The sequence below is a fragment of the Lampetra fluviatilis genome, chromosome 62 (assembly GCF_964198595.1).
Source record: "Lampetra fluviatilis chromosome 62, kcLamFluv1.1, whole genome shotgun sequence".
NCBI classification, from domain to species: domain Eukaryota; kingdom Metazoa; phylum Chordata; class Hyperoartia; order Petromyzontiformes; family Petromyzontidae; genus Lampetra; species Lampetra fluviatilis.
In genome coordinates, this window is record NC_136336.1 from 6,814,503 (window position 1) to 6,831,787 (window position 17,285).

General features: G+C 50.4%; 1 protein-coding gene across 1 annotated transcript; it reads left to right on the forward strand.

The window, feature by feature from the left end:
* The first annotated feature begins 772 nt into the window (after positions 1-772).
* Positions 773-16,413, forward strand: LOC144951402 (ATP-binding cassette sub-family B member 5-like). The gene is made up of 6 exons (XM_078881640.1): positions 773-1,126; positions 10,546-10,671; positions 12,471-12,561; positions 14,166-14,214; positions 14,970-15,108; positions 16,310-16,413. Exons 2-6 carry the CDS (start codon positions 10,608-10,610, stop codon positions 16,411-16,413), a joined length of 447 nt encoding a protein of 148 aa, XP_078737766.1. The 5' UTR covers positions 773-1,126; positions 10,546-10,607.
* Positions 16,414-17,285: the final 872 nt, after the last annotated feature.

The window sequence follows — 17,285 nt, forward strand, 5'->3', positions numbered from 1 at the left end:
CCGGATGAGACTGGTTGATGTTGGTGGTTGATAGACGTGCTGATGGTGGTGGTGGTGGTGGTGATAGTGGCGGCGGCGGTGATGATGATGGCACCTGGGTCTGTCCCGTGAGCTTTCGACAGCTTCACGTGGCCTCAAAGTGCACCTAGCCTGGTACAAGCGTCGTGGTGACGTCACCGCTACTCAGGGGCGGTGAAGTTGCTGTTGTGTGGTTGGCTGCGTGGTTGTACTCGTGGTGGTGGTGATGAAAGTGGTTGTGATGTTGGTAGTAAGTAAAGTGGTGATGATGGAGGAGGTGGTTTTGGTGGTGGTGGTAATGATGATGATGGAGGTGGTGTTGGTGGTGTTGGTGGTGTTGGTGGTGTTGATGGTGATGATGGAGGTGTTTTTTGGTGGTAGTGGTGATGTGATGACGATGATGATGGAGGTGGTGCTGGTGGTTATGATTATGATGGCTGTGATACTTGTAGTTGTGCCGATGATGGTGGTGTTCGCTTTGGTTGTACTAACAGTGATGATGGTAGTGATGATGATGGTCGTGGTGATGATGGTAATGATGATGGTGGTTGTATTTATAGTGATGATGGATGTTACTGATAGTGATGATGATCGTGGAGGATGTAACCACCGGAATTACAGCGCCGTTGCATCAACAAGTCAGATATAGCATGAGGTGATGGGGCGGTTCCTCATGCTTAAAGCATTCTGACCCACCCACCTACTCACCTCCACCATCTATAAAACATCAAACGCACAGCTCACACGCGAGGCGGACGTTGGAGCAGGAACGCCCACGGTCGATCAGTCGTCGCTCCCTTCGCAAACAAAAGTGGTTCCTCGCCTGCGTGCGTAGCTGCGCTTATTATTCTCATTTCTGTTGCGAGCGTGTCGCTTGCTAACTCGGCAGCCGAATGCGTGGCACCTACTACACATCGGGACGGCAACCGCTGGGCTGAATCATTTATTTCGGCATCGCCCTGGTGCCACGCGGTGGCTTCTACACCTTTTCGACGGCAATTCGGGTCGACGTTTCACTCGGCGTGTCCGGACGCCGCTTGTGTAGAGACACGCGCTCGCACGCGGCCGACTTGAATCCTGCAACTGCGAGCGATCTCTGGCACCGAAGGTAAGGCGCACTTGGGCAGTCGACACCAGAGGTTGCAAACGGGTTTTGATTCCTTGCAAACGGGTTTTGATTCCGTACCCGGCCGCACCAGGGTCGCAAATGGGTACCCGTATCCGGCCGGGTACAGGTAGCCGTATCCTACCCATACCCTACCCGAAATGAGTGACAAACGGTTACTCACCAGTGACTCACGGCCTACCCGTACCCGTCCCCGGCCGCACCAGGGTCGCAAACGGGTACTCGTACCCGGCCGGGTACGGGTAGCCGGGTATCGGGTAGGGTACGGGTATCGGGTACCCGGTTGCGACCTCTGGTCGACACGCACGGACATTGGCAGGGCACAGTAGGACTTGTGGGGCCAAGCGAACGATTGGCATGGCGGGAGCTGTCCCGGCTAAGATGATTCGTAAATGCATCAAAAGGGGGAAACTCCGAGCGAGCAGAAAGAACGCGAACGCGAGGTGAGACGTCGCATCGATATTCGTCCAGCGGTGGATAGACCACGCTCGCGATGTGAAGTCCACGTGGGGGAAGGGAGGTCTGTGGGTCTGTGTCCGCTTGGGGCTTTCACTGAGAGGGGGGATGGGCACGTGGCTTATTCCAGAACGCGGCCATAGTTGGGGGGGCTATCGTGCATGTAGTTCTAGTTTTGAGTGGAACTTGGGCGGATAGACTATGGCGATGTCGATGTGGACGATGGTCGAGACAAATAACGGAACGAAAGCCCAACGGAGGGAACGCAGCGTGCGAGCGGAGGAAGACGTCGACCGGAGGGAGATGAAGCAATGAAATCAACCCGGCGGTATTTTTCGATTTAAAGCTTCTTTCGTGACTGCAGGGATTAATGTTCTTGGTTCTTTCGGTAAAGTCACGTAGAAGGGAAATAATAAAATAATAAAAATAAAACAATTCTCACGACGTTTCGGCCATAACGCAAGCAGCCGTTCTCAGGTGAAGAACAGGTCTGTCGGGAAGACGCTGTCTTCCCTTCTACGTGACTTTACCGAAAGAACCAAGAAGATCAACCCGGCAGTGTTCAGGTGCTGGCAGGAAATGGCAGATCGCGTGTTCGTGAAAGAAGGGGGAGGGGTGGAGGTAGTTTAAGGGTAAACTATAAACTTTTTATTTCGCCAGGTAAAGCCCCCGACGAAGCTGCTTTTTTTTACAGACGCTAGTTTGGCTGTCACGAACGATATCGGCTCGACGAATTGGCTCCTCGTCGTCACGTGGAGATGTTACAGCAAGTCGGCAAATAGTGTGAGACGCGGAACGCCGTGCTCCTTGCACGTGGAGGAGAAAAACCGGATGAGCCGGATAAAGATCCACGCGACCACGGCGAGAGAGACACGCGAACTCAAAATATACAGCAGCAGGAGTCGGGATCGAACCCGCGAACTCTTGTATACCAGGCGAGGTAGTTAACATCTCCTAGCCACCGTAGTGATGATGAGAGAGAGAGACACGTAAGTCCCACTTGACTCCCCTCGATTCCAAACATGTACGGCGTGTACACGAAACACGGGGAATGGCTTTAAAAGTTGTATAACCTCTTAACCTCTGGCAGATGTAGATGCCACTGGTTCTTCACGTTCTGTAGATGTAGATGCCACTGGTTCATCATATTCTGCAATTGTAGATGCCACTGGTTCTTCATGTTCTGTAGATGTAGATGCCACTGCTTCTTCGTGTTTTGTATATGTAGATGCCACTGGTTCTTCATGTTCTGCAATTGTAGATGCCACTGGTTCTTCATGTTCTGTAGATGTAGATGCCACTGGTTCATCACGTTCTGTAGATGTAGATGCCACTGGTTCTTCACGTTCTGTAGATGTAGATGCCACTGGTTCTTCACGTTCTGTAGATGTAGATGCCACTGGTTCTTCACGTTCTGTAGATGTAGATGCCACTGGTTCTTCACGTTCTGTAGATGTAGATGCCACTGGTTCTTCACGTTCTGTAGATGTAGATGCCACTGGTTCTTCACGTTCTGTAGATGTAGATGCCACTGGTTCTTCACGTTCTGTATATGTAGATGCCACTGGTTCTTCATGTTCTGTAGATGTAGATGCCACTAGTTCTTCATGTTTTGTAGATGTAGATTCCACTGGTTCTTCACGTTCAGCAGATGTCGATGCCACCACCGCCATATATAACTTACGACTCTCGGTTCGAACAGGCAACTGGACATACGTACGGGTTTGTTCGTACCTCTGAAAGTTCGTAAGTGGAATGTTCGTCAGTAGAGGAGTGCCTATACAGCTCGCTAACAGCACTTTCCCCTACAGTCTGTTAAGGCTATACAGCGGATCTTTGTCTTTGCCTTTGCCTATACAGCAGCTGGGTCCCTAAGGGATTTGTCACGACTCACAAACGAGGTTTATTAAACGGGTGTTAAACGAAACGCAGGGTGCAAAGTGTCATTTGGAACGTTAGGTACAGGCGCACGGCAGCGCCTATTGTTTAGTGGCATGAACGCACGCGAATCGAGCATCAGCATCTTGATTTAGACTGCGTGGAGGAATCTGATGAGCTACGAAGCTGTTGTTATCACAGACGGGCGGGTCTGCAATGGAAACCTTCGGTGGTTGCACGAGGCGCCGGGGATATGTTGGAGCTTACCAGCAACTTGACTTGTGTTTTGGTTGAATAATGCAGGTAGAGTGGGGGGCGGGGGGGGGAGGAGACCAAGCTGGAACGTGCAGGCAGCAACTCGGAAAGACTTTTGAATTTTTAGCAAAAAAAACTTTTGAGCATTTAAAGCTTTCGTGACTGCAGGGATTCATCTTCTTGGTTCTTTCGGTAGAGTCACGTAGAAGGGAAATAATAAAATAATAAAAATAAAACGTAATAAAATAATTCTCACGACGTTTCGGCCACAACGCAAGCAGCCGTCCTCAGGTGAAGAACAGGTCTGTCGGAAAGACGCTGTCTGAATGAGACGCTGTCTGAATGAGACGCTGTCTGAATGAGACGCTGTCTGAATGAGACGCTGTCTGAATGAGACGCTGTCTGAATGAGACGCTGTCTGAATGAGACGCTGTCTGAATGAGACGCTGTCTGAATGAGACGCTGTCTGAATGAGACGCTGTCTGAATGAGACGCTGTCTGAATGAGACGCTGTCTGAATGAGACGCTGTCTGAATGAGACGCTGTCTGAATGAGACGCTGTCTGAATGAGACGCTGTCTGAATGAGACGCTGTCTGAATGAGACGCTGTCTGAATGAGACGCTGTCTGAATGAGACGCTGTCTTTCCGACTGTCTTTCCGACAGACCTGTTTTCACCTGAGGACGGCTGCTTGCGTTGTGGCCGAAACGTCATGAGAATTATTTTATTGTTTTATTTTATTATTTCCCTTCTACGTGACTTTACCGAAAGAATGGAAATAAAAAAATAATAAAAATAAAACACAATAAAATAATTCTCACGCCGTTTCGGCCACAACGCAAGCAGCCGTCCTCAGGTGAAGAACAGGTCTGTCAAGAAGACAAAGTCTGAATGACTCTGTCTCGCCCGATGAGGCTGGCTGTTGTCGTGATTGCCGGTGAAACTTCGTTCAATGTTGCAGCGGGTTTTACTCTCCGACTCACCGGCGAAGTGCTCAACTAGTAACGTATTGGCACGTTCTGTTCACGTGACAAACCTTTAACCAACTGGGCTTCATCTTCTTGGTTTTTTCGGTAAAGTCACGACTCTAGGACCTGCTTTCCATCTGAGGACGGCTGCTTGCGTTGTGGCCGAAAACGTCGTGAGAATAATTTTATTGTTTTATTTGTATTATTTTATTATTTCCATTCTACGTGACTTCATCGAAAGAACCAAGAAGATGAATCCCTGCAGTCACGAAAGCTTTAAATCGAAATTTTATTATGTTTTATTTTTATTATTTTATTATGTTTTATATGTATTATTTTATTATGTTTTATTTTTATTATTTTATTATGTTTTTTTATTTCCCTTCTACGTGACTTTACCGAAAGAACCAAGAAGATGAATCCCTGCAGTCACGAAAGCTTTAAATCGAAATTCAACTGGGCTTTGTCGGGCGGTGGCGGGTTTAACGACACACTTATATTTACGCAACTCTAACTCCCCACCCCACCCCCAATAGCCTCTAAGGATCAGGAGGCACTGCTGGGGTTTTACGGGTGGGAGTTTAGAAATAAACTAAGTTGCCCTCTAGGTGATTGGCAGGATTTGTTATTTTGAGATTTTTGTTTTGTGTGATGAGTCGTCTTCCTGGCACCATCACAGCGCACGCGAGCTGTCGGTCGGCTACGAACCCGGCGTCCCGAGTTCGATTCCCGCTCACGGTAAAGGGCCGTCCATAAATGACGTCACGCACCTAGGGGGGGGGGTCAGACATTTGTGACGATGTGTGACATCAAAATTGCGCAACTTTAAATAAATATAAACAACACGTTCTATTTAATTAAATCGACTTTTTAATAAATGTGCCACATTAAATACGCACTACAATAACAATGGTTTAAAGCGATTTGAAGCATGTTTTATTTTTTGGGGGGGGGCAGAGCTTTGTGACGAGGGGGGGTCTGACTTTTTGTGACGCCGTGTGACGACGGGGGGGGGGGGTCAAAAATCGTCCAAAATCGCGTGACGTCATTTATGGACGGCCCCAAACCAACACCGGTGACGATTCTCTGAACCGGTCCTGGGCCTCCTCTCCTAGGTCGACTCGGCCTCAAATGAGTGCCTGTAAAAAAATCCATCGCCATTCGGGAGACAAAGGCGGCCGGGCGTGGTGCTGGCCACCCAAACCCCCTCGTGTGCCGTGCCGGCCTTCAATAGGTGCTCGTTAACAGCACTTGCCCCAACAGTCTGCTGAGGCTACTCGGGGGAACTTTGTCTTTTGTTGATGTCGTCCCTTTGATATATTGGCGCAAGGTGTCTGGTCACGTGTGTAGAGGGGTCAAGTGACGCGGCTGCCTCCGTCTTTACTGTACACCACCGTCATCATCGTGACCATCATCACCATTACAATCATTGTTACCATCATCATTACCATCATCATCATCACTACAATCATTGTTACCATCATCATCACCACCATCATCATCATCACCACTACAATCATTGTTACCATCATCATTACCATCATCATCATCATCACTACAATCATTGTTACCATCATCATTACCATCATCATCATCATCACTACAATCATTGTTACCATCATCATCACCACTACAATCATTGTTACACCATCATCATTACCATCATCATCATCACTACAATCATTGTTACCATCATCATTACCATCATCATCATCACCACTACAATCATTGTTGCCATCATCATTACCATCATCATCATCACTACAATCATTGTTACCATCATCATTACCATCATCATCATCACCACTACAATCATTGTTGCCATCATCATTACCATCATCATCATCATCATCACTACAATCATTGTTACCATCATCATTACCATCATCATCACTACAATCATTGTTACCATCATCATCACCACCATCATCATCATTACCATTACAATCATTGTTACACCATCATCATTACCATGATCATCATCACCACTACAATCATTGTTGCCATCATCATTACCATCATCATCACCACTACAATCATTGTTACCATCATCATTAACATCATCATCATTACAGTCATCGTTACCATCATCATTACAATCATTGTTACCATCATCGTTACCATCATCATCATTACAGTCATCGTTACCATCATCATCGTTACCATCATCACTATTACAGTCATCGTTACCATCATCGTTACCATCATCATCACCATTACAGTCATCGTTACCATCATCGTTACCACCATCATCATCATCACCACTACAATCATGTTACCATCATCATTACCATCATCATCATTACAGTCATCGTTACCATTATTATCATCACCATTACAATCATTGTTACCATCATCGTTACCATCATCATTAGTCATCGTTACCATAATCGTTACCATCATCACCATTGCAATCCTTGTTACCATCATCGTTACCATCATCGTTACCATTATCATCACCATTACAGTCATCGTTACCATCATCGTTACCATCATCACCTTTACAGTCATCGTTACCATCATCGTTACCATCATCATCACCTTTACAATCATTGTTACCATCATCACCACCTTTACAATCATTGTTACCATCATCATCACCTTTACAATCATTGTTACCATCATCACCACCTTTACAATCATTGTTACCATCATCATCACCACCATCATCATCACCATTACAATCATTGTTACCATCATCATCACCACCATCATCATCACCATTACAATCATTGTTACACCATCATCATTACCATCATCATCACCACCATCATCATAATCGTCACCATCCTTGTAACCCGCACTTCCAATTAGCGCTGTTGGCCACGTACAGTGCAAAACAAGTTCTACATGCATATATAATGGCCCCCGCAGTGACGAAATGTTAACTACCTCGCCTGGTATGCAGGAGGTCGTGGGTTCGATCCCGACCCTGACGCCTGCTGCTGTATATTTGGAGTTTGCGTGTCTCTCTCTCTCATCATCATCATGGTGGCTAGGAGATGTTAACTACATCGCCTGCTGCTGTATATTTGGAGTTTGGGTGTCTCTCTCATCATCATCACGGTGGCTAGGAGATGTTAACTACATCGCCTGGTATACAGGAGGTCGTGGGTTCGATCCCGACCCTGACGCCTGCTGCTGTATATTTGGAGTTTGCGTGTCTCTCTCTCTCATCATCATCACGGTGGCTAGGAGATGTTAACTACCTCGCCTGGTATGCAGGAGGTCGTGGGTTCGATCCCGACCCTGACGCCTGCTGCTGTATATTTGGAGTTTGCGTGTCTCTCTCTCTCTCATCATCATCACGGTGGCTAGGAGATGTTAACTACCTCGCCTGCTGCTGTATATTTGGAGTTTGGGTGTCTCTCTCTCATCATCATCACGGTGGCTAGGAGATGTTAACTACCTCGCCTGGTATGCAGGAGGTCGTGGGTTCGATTTTAACCCTAATGCTTTATATTTGGAGTCTGCGTGTCTCTCATCATCACGGTGGCTAGGAGATGTTAACTACATCGCCTGGTGTACAGGAGGTCGTGGGTTCGATCCCAACCCTGTGACGCCTGCTGCATATTTGGAGTTTGCATTGTCTCTACCTGTGCTTGTGTCGCTTTTTCTCTGGGTCCTCCGGTTTTGCCCCTCCACATTTAGAATCAACATCGTGTGCTTGGAGTATTTGGCCGAAAAATATTTCTACGTGACGATGATGAGCCACTTCTTTGAGCTATCAGTTAGTGGCCAGGTCGCTTCTGAAAGAAGATCTACATAGCTCAGTGGGCCTTACCTGATGAAACAAAATATCGTTTAATAAATAGTTTTTGTTTATTGTAGAGAGTGTTTAAAAAAGATGGACCCGGTATATCTCTGCAACCACGAACCGCCCATGAATGAAACTCTTACCACTTGAAAGTGCGGGGCACAGAGTTTCAAATGATGACTGCTAGATGCCTCTCCCAGCGCACAAACAGCCCCTAGCCTCGGTCATTCGCAAGACGGCGACCCCGCAACACACAAGGGGCGTTTTGCGTTCTGCAGTTCGGCAAGACTGAAAATCCGTAATTGCGGTGCAGCGTGCGTTTCAACGGCGTCTTGGCATTGATCCGCCAACGTCAAAGAGCGTCCGCCGTCAGTGCCGACAATTTGAGGAAACGGGCTGTTGATGTAAGGGGAAGAGCACAGGGCGACCACGCACCTCAGAGGGAAACGTGAGAAGAGAGGCGTTTGGGATGAATTCAACTATCGTCTCGATGTTGTCCGTACAGCACGTGGAGGGCACATTTATTAAAGGGTTAGTAAAACTTGATAACTCGTTAAACCGTTTGTAACTTTTTGTGTAATTGTAACAAGTTGCCATCGTGAAATATACTGCTTTGAAAGTGGGTCCATCTTATTCAAACACCCAGTATGATAGAAAATAGTTTGATTAGTTGGCAATATAGATGTGTGTGTCTGTACGCTACTCGGCAGGCAGCTATCGCCTCATGCAGTGCATTGTGGGTTGGGTGTGACCGCGTGGTCCGTGATGCCACGCAATTTCACTGCCTGCTCCCCTTTATTCTTTGAAAAAAATCTACTACGCCGACTACCACCGCACAGAGCGAGGGGAAACTTCTTACGACGATCACCTTGCTCTTACGATGGATAACCTCTTACGATGAACCTTGCTCGTTCCCAGCCGCGTGTGAATGCACTCTTCATCCGTCGCAACTCTGACGCTTTGGGGCCGGCGGTGAACAACCGATGGCATCAACTCGGTGGGCAGGCACATCCCGACGTTGGGCCGACGTTGGGTCAACGTTGGGCCAACGTCGAGATCTGGTTGCAAACGTTAGGCCTGACTTTGGCCCGGCGACGTTCCATGTTTACTGGGTGGCCTCCTCCCTTTAAATTATTTCTTCCGTGTGATGTGCATCTACATCAACTAACGGCTACAATTTCACATTCAGGTGTTCAGGCCAGATAACCGCGTCAGGAGCAAGCGGAGTGTACCGCTGTGATGTTCTCCGTCGTGTTTGTGGATCGGGGCATTGTGCCATTCCACGTTGTACTACGTGTCTGCCCTGGGTGACTCACAGTCCCACGCTACTGGAGATTTTTCAAATGTTCCACCAGCGCAGCAGGGATCAGCATGTGCTGCCGCTGAAGCTTTGTCAAGCGGATGCGGTTTAGGGTGGGAAGTTCAAACCCAGATGTTCTTGCTGCGTGTGGCTCTTTCACAACAAGCTGGTGTTTGTTCACGAGATCTTTTGAATTCCATTCTCGGCGTCGTTGTCGGTTAAGCGCACAGGTCCAAAACGGACATGCCGTGACTTTGCAAGCGACGACGAGCGGACGTCATCGTGTTGAATGGGGAAAGGCGACTTCTCCACCCCCACTCTCCCCCCCCACGCCCAACGACTCTCAGGACTTTTCTATCTAAAGCTTTCGTGACTGCAGGGATTCATCTTCTTGGTTCTTTCGGTAAAGTCACGTAGAAGGGAAATAATAAAGTAATAAAATAATAAAAATAAAGCATACTAAAATAAATTAATTTTATTATGTTTTATTTTTTATTATGTTTAATTTTTTTTAAACATAATAAAATAAAATACTTTTATTATGTTTTATTTTTATTACTTTATTATTTCCCTTCTACGTGACTTTACCGAAAGAACAAAGAAGATGATTCTCAGGAGGTTCCCTTTGCTGTGTGTGTCACCTCGACGTGGCATTTTTCTTTCCTCGCCGCAGCGCGCCCGCCACGACCGCGTCCCCCGTCACTCGTGGTCCGTGCCGCGGAGACGAACGCCGCCGCCGCCGCCGCCACCAACCCCGCCCCAACGTTTGTTCTTTCTCTCTCTCCAGGAATCCGCCTACCCCAGGATCGTTGGGGGGGCTACCTGCGTCCTCCACCCGCAGCCGCCGAGATGGCCGGGAAGGGGAAGGAGAGCGACGGATTTGACCTGACGCCAACCTTCGTTCCCGAACGAGGTAAACGCTCCCACCGGGCTCTTCGTTTTTGGCGGTGCCCACGCGAAATCCCAAACATTCATCCGTCGCTCCAGTCGGCCAAACGTCCCCAATGCAGTACCGCCAGCAGCAGCAGCAGCAGCTGCAGCGGCAGCAGCAGCAGCAGCAGCTGCAGCTGCAGCGGCAGCGGCAGCAGCAGCAGCAGCGGCAGCAGCAGCGGCAGCAGCAGCAGCCTCCTGGGAAGTAGGCCTTGGTACTCGGCGAGGCATGATCGTAAATAAATTTCACCACCACGAGGTCAAGCCGGGGTTGAGCCTGGACAATGCTCGGATGGGGTGACCACCGTGCATGCCAGGTGCTATAGGCTCCTGCTGCTGCTGGGATGCATGGCGGGCAGCAGAGGACAGGGTAGCCCCCCCCCTCCCTGCCCCCACATTTGGTGTTGTGCTGTACTCTCTGCGCTGCCCGTCTTCACCAAACCCGCACTGACCAGCACGGTGAAGTACGGTCAAATAACGCCGCGCGGCTCGCGCGAGGCTCTAGTCCAGCGGCGGATTGACAGCGGCGTCTGGTTTCGTCGCTTAGTCCGGAGTCACGGACAGGTGGCCTAAGGCTTCATTCTCTTTCTGCGTGCGGCGTTTATTTAACCTGCGTGTGTGTCTGCGTGTGTGTCTGCGTGTGTGTCTGCGTGTGTGTCTGCGTGTGTGTCTGCGTGTGTGTCTGCGTGTGTGTCTGCGTGTGTGTCTGCGTGTGTGCGGGGAGCGGTGGTGTAGCGGTTAGCGCAGCGCTGCGCTCCGAAACCTGGCGACCCGGGTTCGATTCCCGCTCACGGCCAACACCGCCGGTGACGATTGTCTGAACCGGTCCTGGGCCTCCCCTAGGTCGACTCGGCCTCAAATGAGTACCTGGTGTGGTGTGTAAACATCGCCACTGGGGAGACAAAGGCGGTCGGGCGTGGTTGCTGGCCACCCACCCCCTCGTGTGCTATGCCGGCCTTCATAGGGGCTACTCGCTAACAGCACTTGCCCCTACAGTCTGTTACAGGCTATACGGGGGATCTTTATCTTTGTACACGTTGAACGTCTTTCGCACCGTCCGTAGACAGCCGAGCTAATCGGAGGTGCGGGGGAAAGACAAGAAACTAAACGCACACAAAGCATGTTTGGCTTCAGTGGCCTTTATAATAACCTTTGTGTGTGTGTGTGTGTACCGTGCATACACGACTGTTTGTGTGTGTGTCGTATGTGTACATGTACACATGTTAGGAGCGGTGGCGCAGCGGTTAGCGCATTTAGCTGCGGAGCCGGCGACCCGAGTTTGATTCCTGCTGGTGGCTACCAACACCTGTGATGATTATCTGAACCGGTCCTGGGCCTCCCCTAGGTCGACTCAGCCTGAAACGAGTACCTGGTGCGGTGTGTAAACATCGCCACTGGAGAGACAAAGGCGGCCGGGCGTGGAGCTGGCCACCCACCCCCTCGTGTGCCGTGCCGGCCTTCGTAGTGCCTCTGAAGCCAACGACCCGAGTTAGATTCCCACTCTCCCCTAGGTCGACTCAGCTTCGAATGAGCACCTACCTGGTGGGGTTGGCAAACCGCAGTAAACGTGGAGCGTTGGGGCGACGTTGGGTCAACGTTAAACCAACGTTGGACCAACGGTGGGTCAACATTGGCATGTTAACCGCGCGTTGTGTGTGTGTGTGCGTGTACGTTGAACTCCTTTTGCACCGTACTTCGCCAACTGTGCCAATCGGCCTCAATAGGCGCTCGCTGACAGCGCTGGGGTGGGGGGCGCGGTGCCCCCCTTTTTGTTGCGTGCAGGTAGCGTCAAGAATGGCTTCCACAACGCCGGCTTCGAGCGAGACGCGCCAGCGGAGGACACAAAGGAGGAGGTCACAACGAAGGCGGACAAGTGAGTCCACGGTTCTTTCATTGGGCGGTGGAGGGGGGGTGAGGCTGGGCTTCTGTGATGTCAGAACGGTTCGACGGCGACAATGAGGGGCGGCCTATCGCTGTGACCCAGAGGTCGCAAACGGGTTTTGATTCTTTACCCGTACCCGTATCCGGCCGCACCAGGGTCGCAAACGGGTACCCGTACCCGTACCCTACCCGAAATGAGTGACAAACGGTGACTCACCAGTGACTCACGGTCTACCCGTACCCGTACCCGTACCCGGCCGCACCAGGGTCGCAAACGGCTACCCGTACCCGGCCGGGTACGGGTAGCCGGGTATCGGGTAGGGTACGGGTATCGGGTACCCGGTTGCGACCTCTGCTGTGACCCAATGACAACGACCGCTGGCGACTGTCGACGGTTGCTCATCGCGACCCGCGCACGGGCAGGGGGAGCGGCGGAGTCGATGGGTCGGGGGGGGACATTGAGCGGTGGAAGACGAAGAATCGGAATGCCGATTTTTTTTTTTATGCTCGAGATTTTTCTGTGCGCTATGCAGCCTTTTTTTTTTGACGGGTGTCCAGTCAGGGTGGCGGGGCAGAGAGATATAATACAATACAACAACAATACAACAACACTACAACAAAACAACAACAACACTACAACAACAATACAACAGCAACAATACAACAACAACAATACAACACTACAACACTACAACACTACAACACTACAACAACAATACAACAACAACAATACAACAACACTACAACAACACTACAACACTACAACAAAACAACAACAACACTACAACAACAAAACAACAACAGCAACAATACAACAGCAACAATACAACAATAACAACAACAAACAACGATAGGGAGTGCAAAGTACAGGGAAGGGTAAGCAAAGCGCAAAAAATAAACTTAAACCGCAACTTTAACACGTAGCAGGCTTTCGCGGCCAGTATTATTTACAATAAAGGTATTTGGGTTAGATCGCATTATTTATAAATGTGTCGCAACCCTCCACCATCCGACACGGCCAATTAGTAAAAAAAAGTGTCTCTCCCCCCCCCCCCATCTCTCTTCCCCCCATCTCCCCCCCCCATCTCTCCCCCCTCCATCTCCCCTCCCCATCTCTCTTCCCCCCCCATCTCTCTCCCCCCTCCATCTCCCCCCCCCCCATCTCTCTACCCCCCCCCCCCCATCTCTCTCCCCCCCCCATCTCCTCCCCCCCATCTCTCTCTCTCCCCCCTCCATCTCCCCCCCCCCCCCATCTCTCTACCCCCCCCCATCTCCTCCCCCCCATCTCTCTCTCTCCCCCCCCCATCTCCTCCCCCCCATCTCTCTCTTCCCCCTCCATCTCCCCCCTCCATCTCCCCCCCCCCAATCTCTCTACCCCCCCCCATCTCTCTACCCCCCCCCCCCATATCTGTCCCCCCCCCATCTCTCTACCCGCCCCCCCATCTCTCTACCCCCCCCCCATATCTGTCCCCCCCCCCATCTCTCTACCCCCCCCCATCTCTCTACCCCCCCCCCATATCTGTCCCCCCCCCCCCATCTCTCTACCCCCCCCCCATCTCCCCTCCCCATCTCTCTCCCCCCCCTCCACCCAATCAGAGACAAGAAGGACAAGAAGCCAAAGGGGGCAGTCGGCGTACTGGAAGTGGTAATTATAATCACTACACCGCACGCACATTTACATACGTATAGTTATTATACACACGCGGGTAAAACATTGCTTCTACCTGAGTCGTTGCCTCCGCGTCATTGTGTATCGATGTCTCCGTGTCGATGTTGCTCGATCAATGTGTCCGTGTCTCCATGCCGTTGTTTCTGTTGATGTCTCCATATCGATATCCGTGTCGATGTTCCGATATCGATGTGTCCGTGTCTCCGTGTCGATGTCTCTGTATCGATGTCTCCGTGTCGATGTTGCTCTATCAATGTGTCCGTGTCCGTGTCTCCATCCTGTTGTCTCTGTTGCTGTCTCTGTGTCGTTGTTTCTCTATCAATGTGTCCGTGTCTCTGTGTTGATGTCTCAGTGTCGATGTCTCTGTGTCGATGTTTCTCCATCAATGTCTCGATGTCTCTGTGTCGATGTCTCTGTGTCGATGTCTCTGTGTCCGTGTCTCCGTGTCGATGTCTCCGTGTCGATATCTCCATGCCGTTGTCTCTGTTGATGTCTCCCTGTCGATGTTTCTCTATCAATGTGTCCGTGTCTCCGTGTCAATGTCTCCGTGTCAATGTCTCTGTGTCGATGTCTCTGTGTCCGTGTCTCTGTGTCCGTGTCTCCGTGTCGATGTCTCCATGCCGTTGTCTCTGTTGATGTCTCCCTGTCGATGTTTCTCTATCAATGTGTCCGTGTCTCCGTGTCGATGTCTCCGTGTCGATGTCTCCGTGTCGATGTCTCCGTGCCCGTAGTTCCGGTTCGCCGACGGCCTGGACGTGGCCCTCATGATCGTGGGCCTGGTGGCTGCGACGGGTCACGGAGGAGCCCTCCCCCTCATGATCATCGTGTTTGGCCAAATGACCGACAGCTTCGTCCGCAGCGGCATCAACGGTGGGAAGGGGCGGGGGGGGGGGGTCACGACCTCGCGATTCACGACCTCGCGATTCACGACCTTCATTCAGACCGGAGGAAATCCGATGAGCTATGAAGCTCTTTTTCACAGGCGTCCAGATTCGCTCTCTTTGCCTCTCGTTCTCTCCGTCTCGACGCCGTCGGTCTGACGCTGCCGTGACGCTCTTTTGGCGCGACTGTGTGGGGCCGCAGCGACTCTGGCCCCCCCGTGATTGAACCAGACTCTCAAAGACTCACTCGAGTGACACTTGAAGACGGGATATCCGGAGGTAGCTCTGTGGTGTTATCTACTCCTGCGGGTCATTCTCTAACATGGGAAGTGGGTTAAATTTTGACTTAAAGCTTTCGTGACTGCAGGAATTCATATTCTTGGTTCTTTCGATAAAGTCACCAAGATAGAAATAAATAAAAATTTAATTGAATAATAATAAAAGCAAAAAGCCCACGACGTTTCGATCGCAACACAAGCGGTCTTCATCAGCCGGAGAGAAAAAGAAAAGAGAAAAAGATCGCTTTATTTTGTATTTTATGCTATTATTTGTATTTCTATCTACGTGACTGTACCGAAACAACCAAGAACATGGCAAGTGGGACCAGTGTCGTCACGTGATGAAGGGATCTTGGAGGTAGCTCTGTGAAATCCGCTTCTGCGGGCCGCTCTCTGCTCATGTGGAGGCGTCCGTGACGCCGCGATGCCGGCAGAGGCGATCCGGGGATCAAAGCCCGGAGAGAAACGATGTGAAACCTCCTCTCTCCATCGCTCGCTCGGTGCGTGTGAGTGCGTGTGTGTGCCTGTACGTGTGGGGAGCGGTGGTGCAAGCGGTTAGCGCTGCGGTGCGTTACGAACCCGGCGACGCGAGTTCGATTCTCGCGCCCGGCCAACGCCGGTGATGATTATCTGAACCGGTCCTGGGCCTCCCCTAGGTCGACTCGGCCTCAAATGAGTACCCGGTGCGGTGTGTAAACATCGCCACTAGGGAGACAAAGGCGGCCGGGCGTGGTGCTGGCCGCCCACCCCCTCGTGTGCCGTGCCGGCCTTCATAGGTGCTCGCTAACAGCACTTGCCCCAGCAGTCTGTTGAGGCTACACGGGGGATCTTTGTCTTTGTGTGTTATCCGCGTGGAGTCTCCGTGTAATCAATTCTCGGTGGCTTCTGCGTGCGCCCTGTCCTGTGCCACAGCCACGGTGCCCGGCGGCGCCAACGACACGAACGGCACCTTCCCGTCGGCAAACCTGAGCGCCACCGAAATGGGCGACTTGCTGCAGGCCGAGATGTCGAGGTGAGGATCGTCATCGCCCTTGTCCTGCGTCATCATCGTCGTCATGATCGTCATTGTCGTTGTTGTCGTTGTCGTCATTGTCGTTGTCATCGTCATCATCGTCGTCATGATCGTCATTGTCGTCATTGTCGTCATTGTCGTTGTTGTCGTAATCGTCGTCATGATCGTCATTGTCGTCATTGTCATCGTCATCATGATCGTCATGATTGTCATTGTCGTCATTGTCGTCATTGTCGTCATGATCGTCATTGTCGTCATTGTCATTGTCGTCATTGTCGTTATTGTCGTCATTGTCGTCATTGTCATTGTCGTCATTGTCGTCATGATCGTCATCATCGTCATTGTCGTCATGATCGTCATCGTCATTGTTATTGTCGTCATTGTCGTTGTCGTCATTGTCGTCATGATCGTCATCGTCGTCATTGTCGTCATGATCGTCATCGTCGTCATTGTCGTCATGATCATCATCATTGTCGTCATTGTCGTTGTCGTCGTCGTCATCGTCATCATATCGTTATTGTCGTCATTGTCATTGTCATCATGATCGTCATTGTCATCGTCGTCATCATGATCGTCATTATCGTCATTGTCGTCATTGTCGTTGTCATCATGATCGTCATTATCCTCATTGTCGTTGTCATCGTCATCATCGTCGTCATGATCGTCATTGTCGTCGTCATCATGATCGTCATTGTAGTCATTGTCGTCGTCATCGTCATCATGATCGTCATTGTCGTCATTGTCGTTGTCGTCGTCATCGTCATCATGATCGTCATTGTCGTCATTGTCATTGTCATCATGATCGTCATTGTCATCGTCGTCATTGTCGTCATTGTCGTCGTCGTCATCATCGTCGTCATTGTCGTCATTGTCATT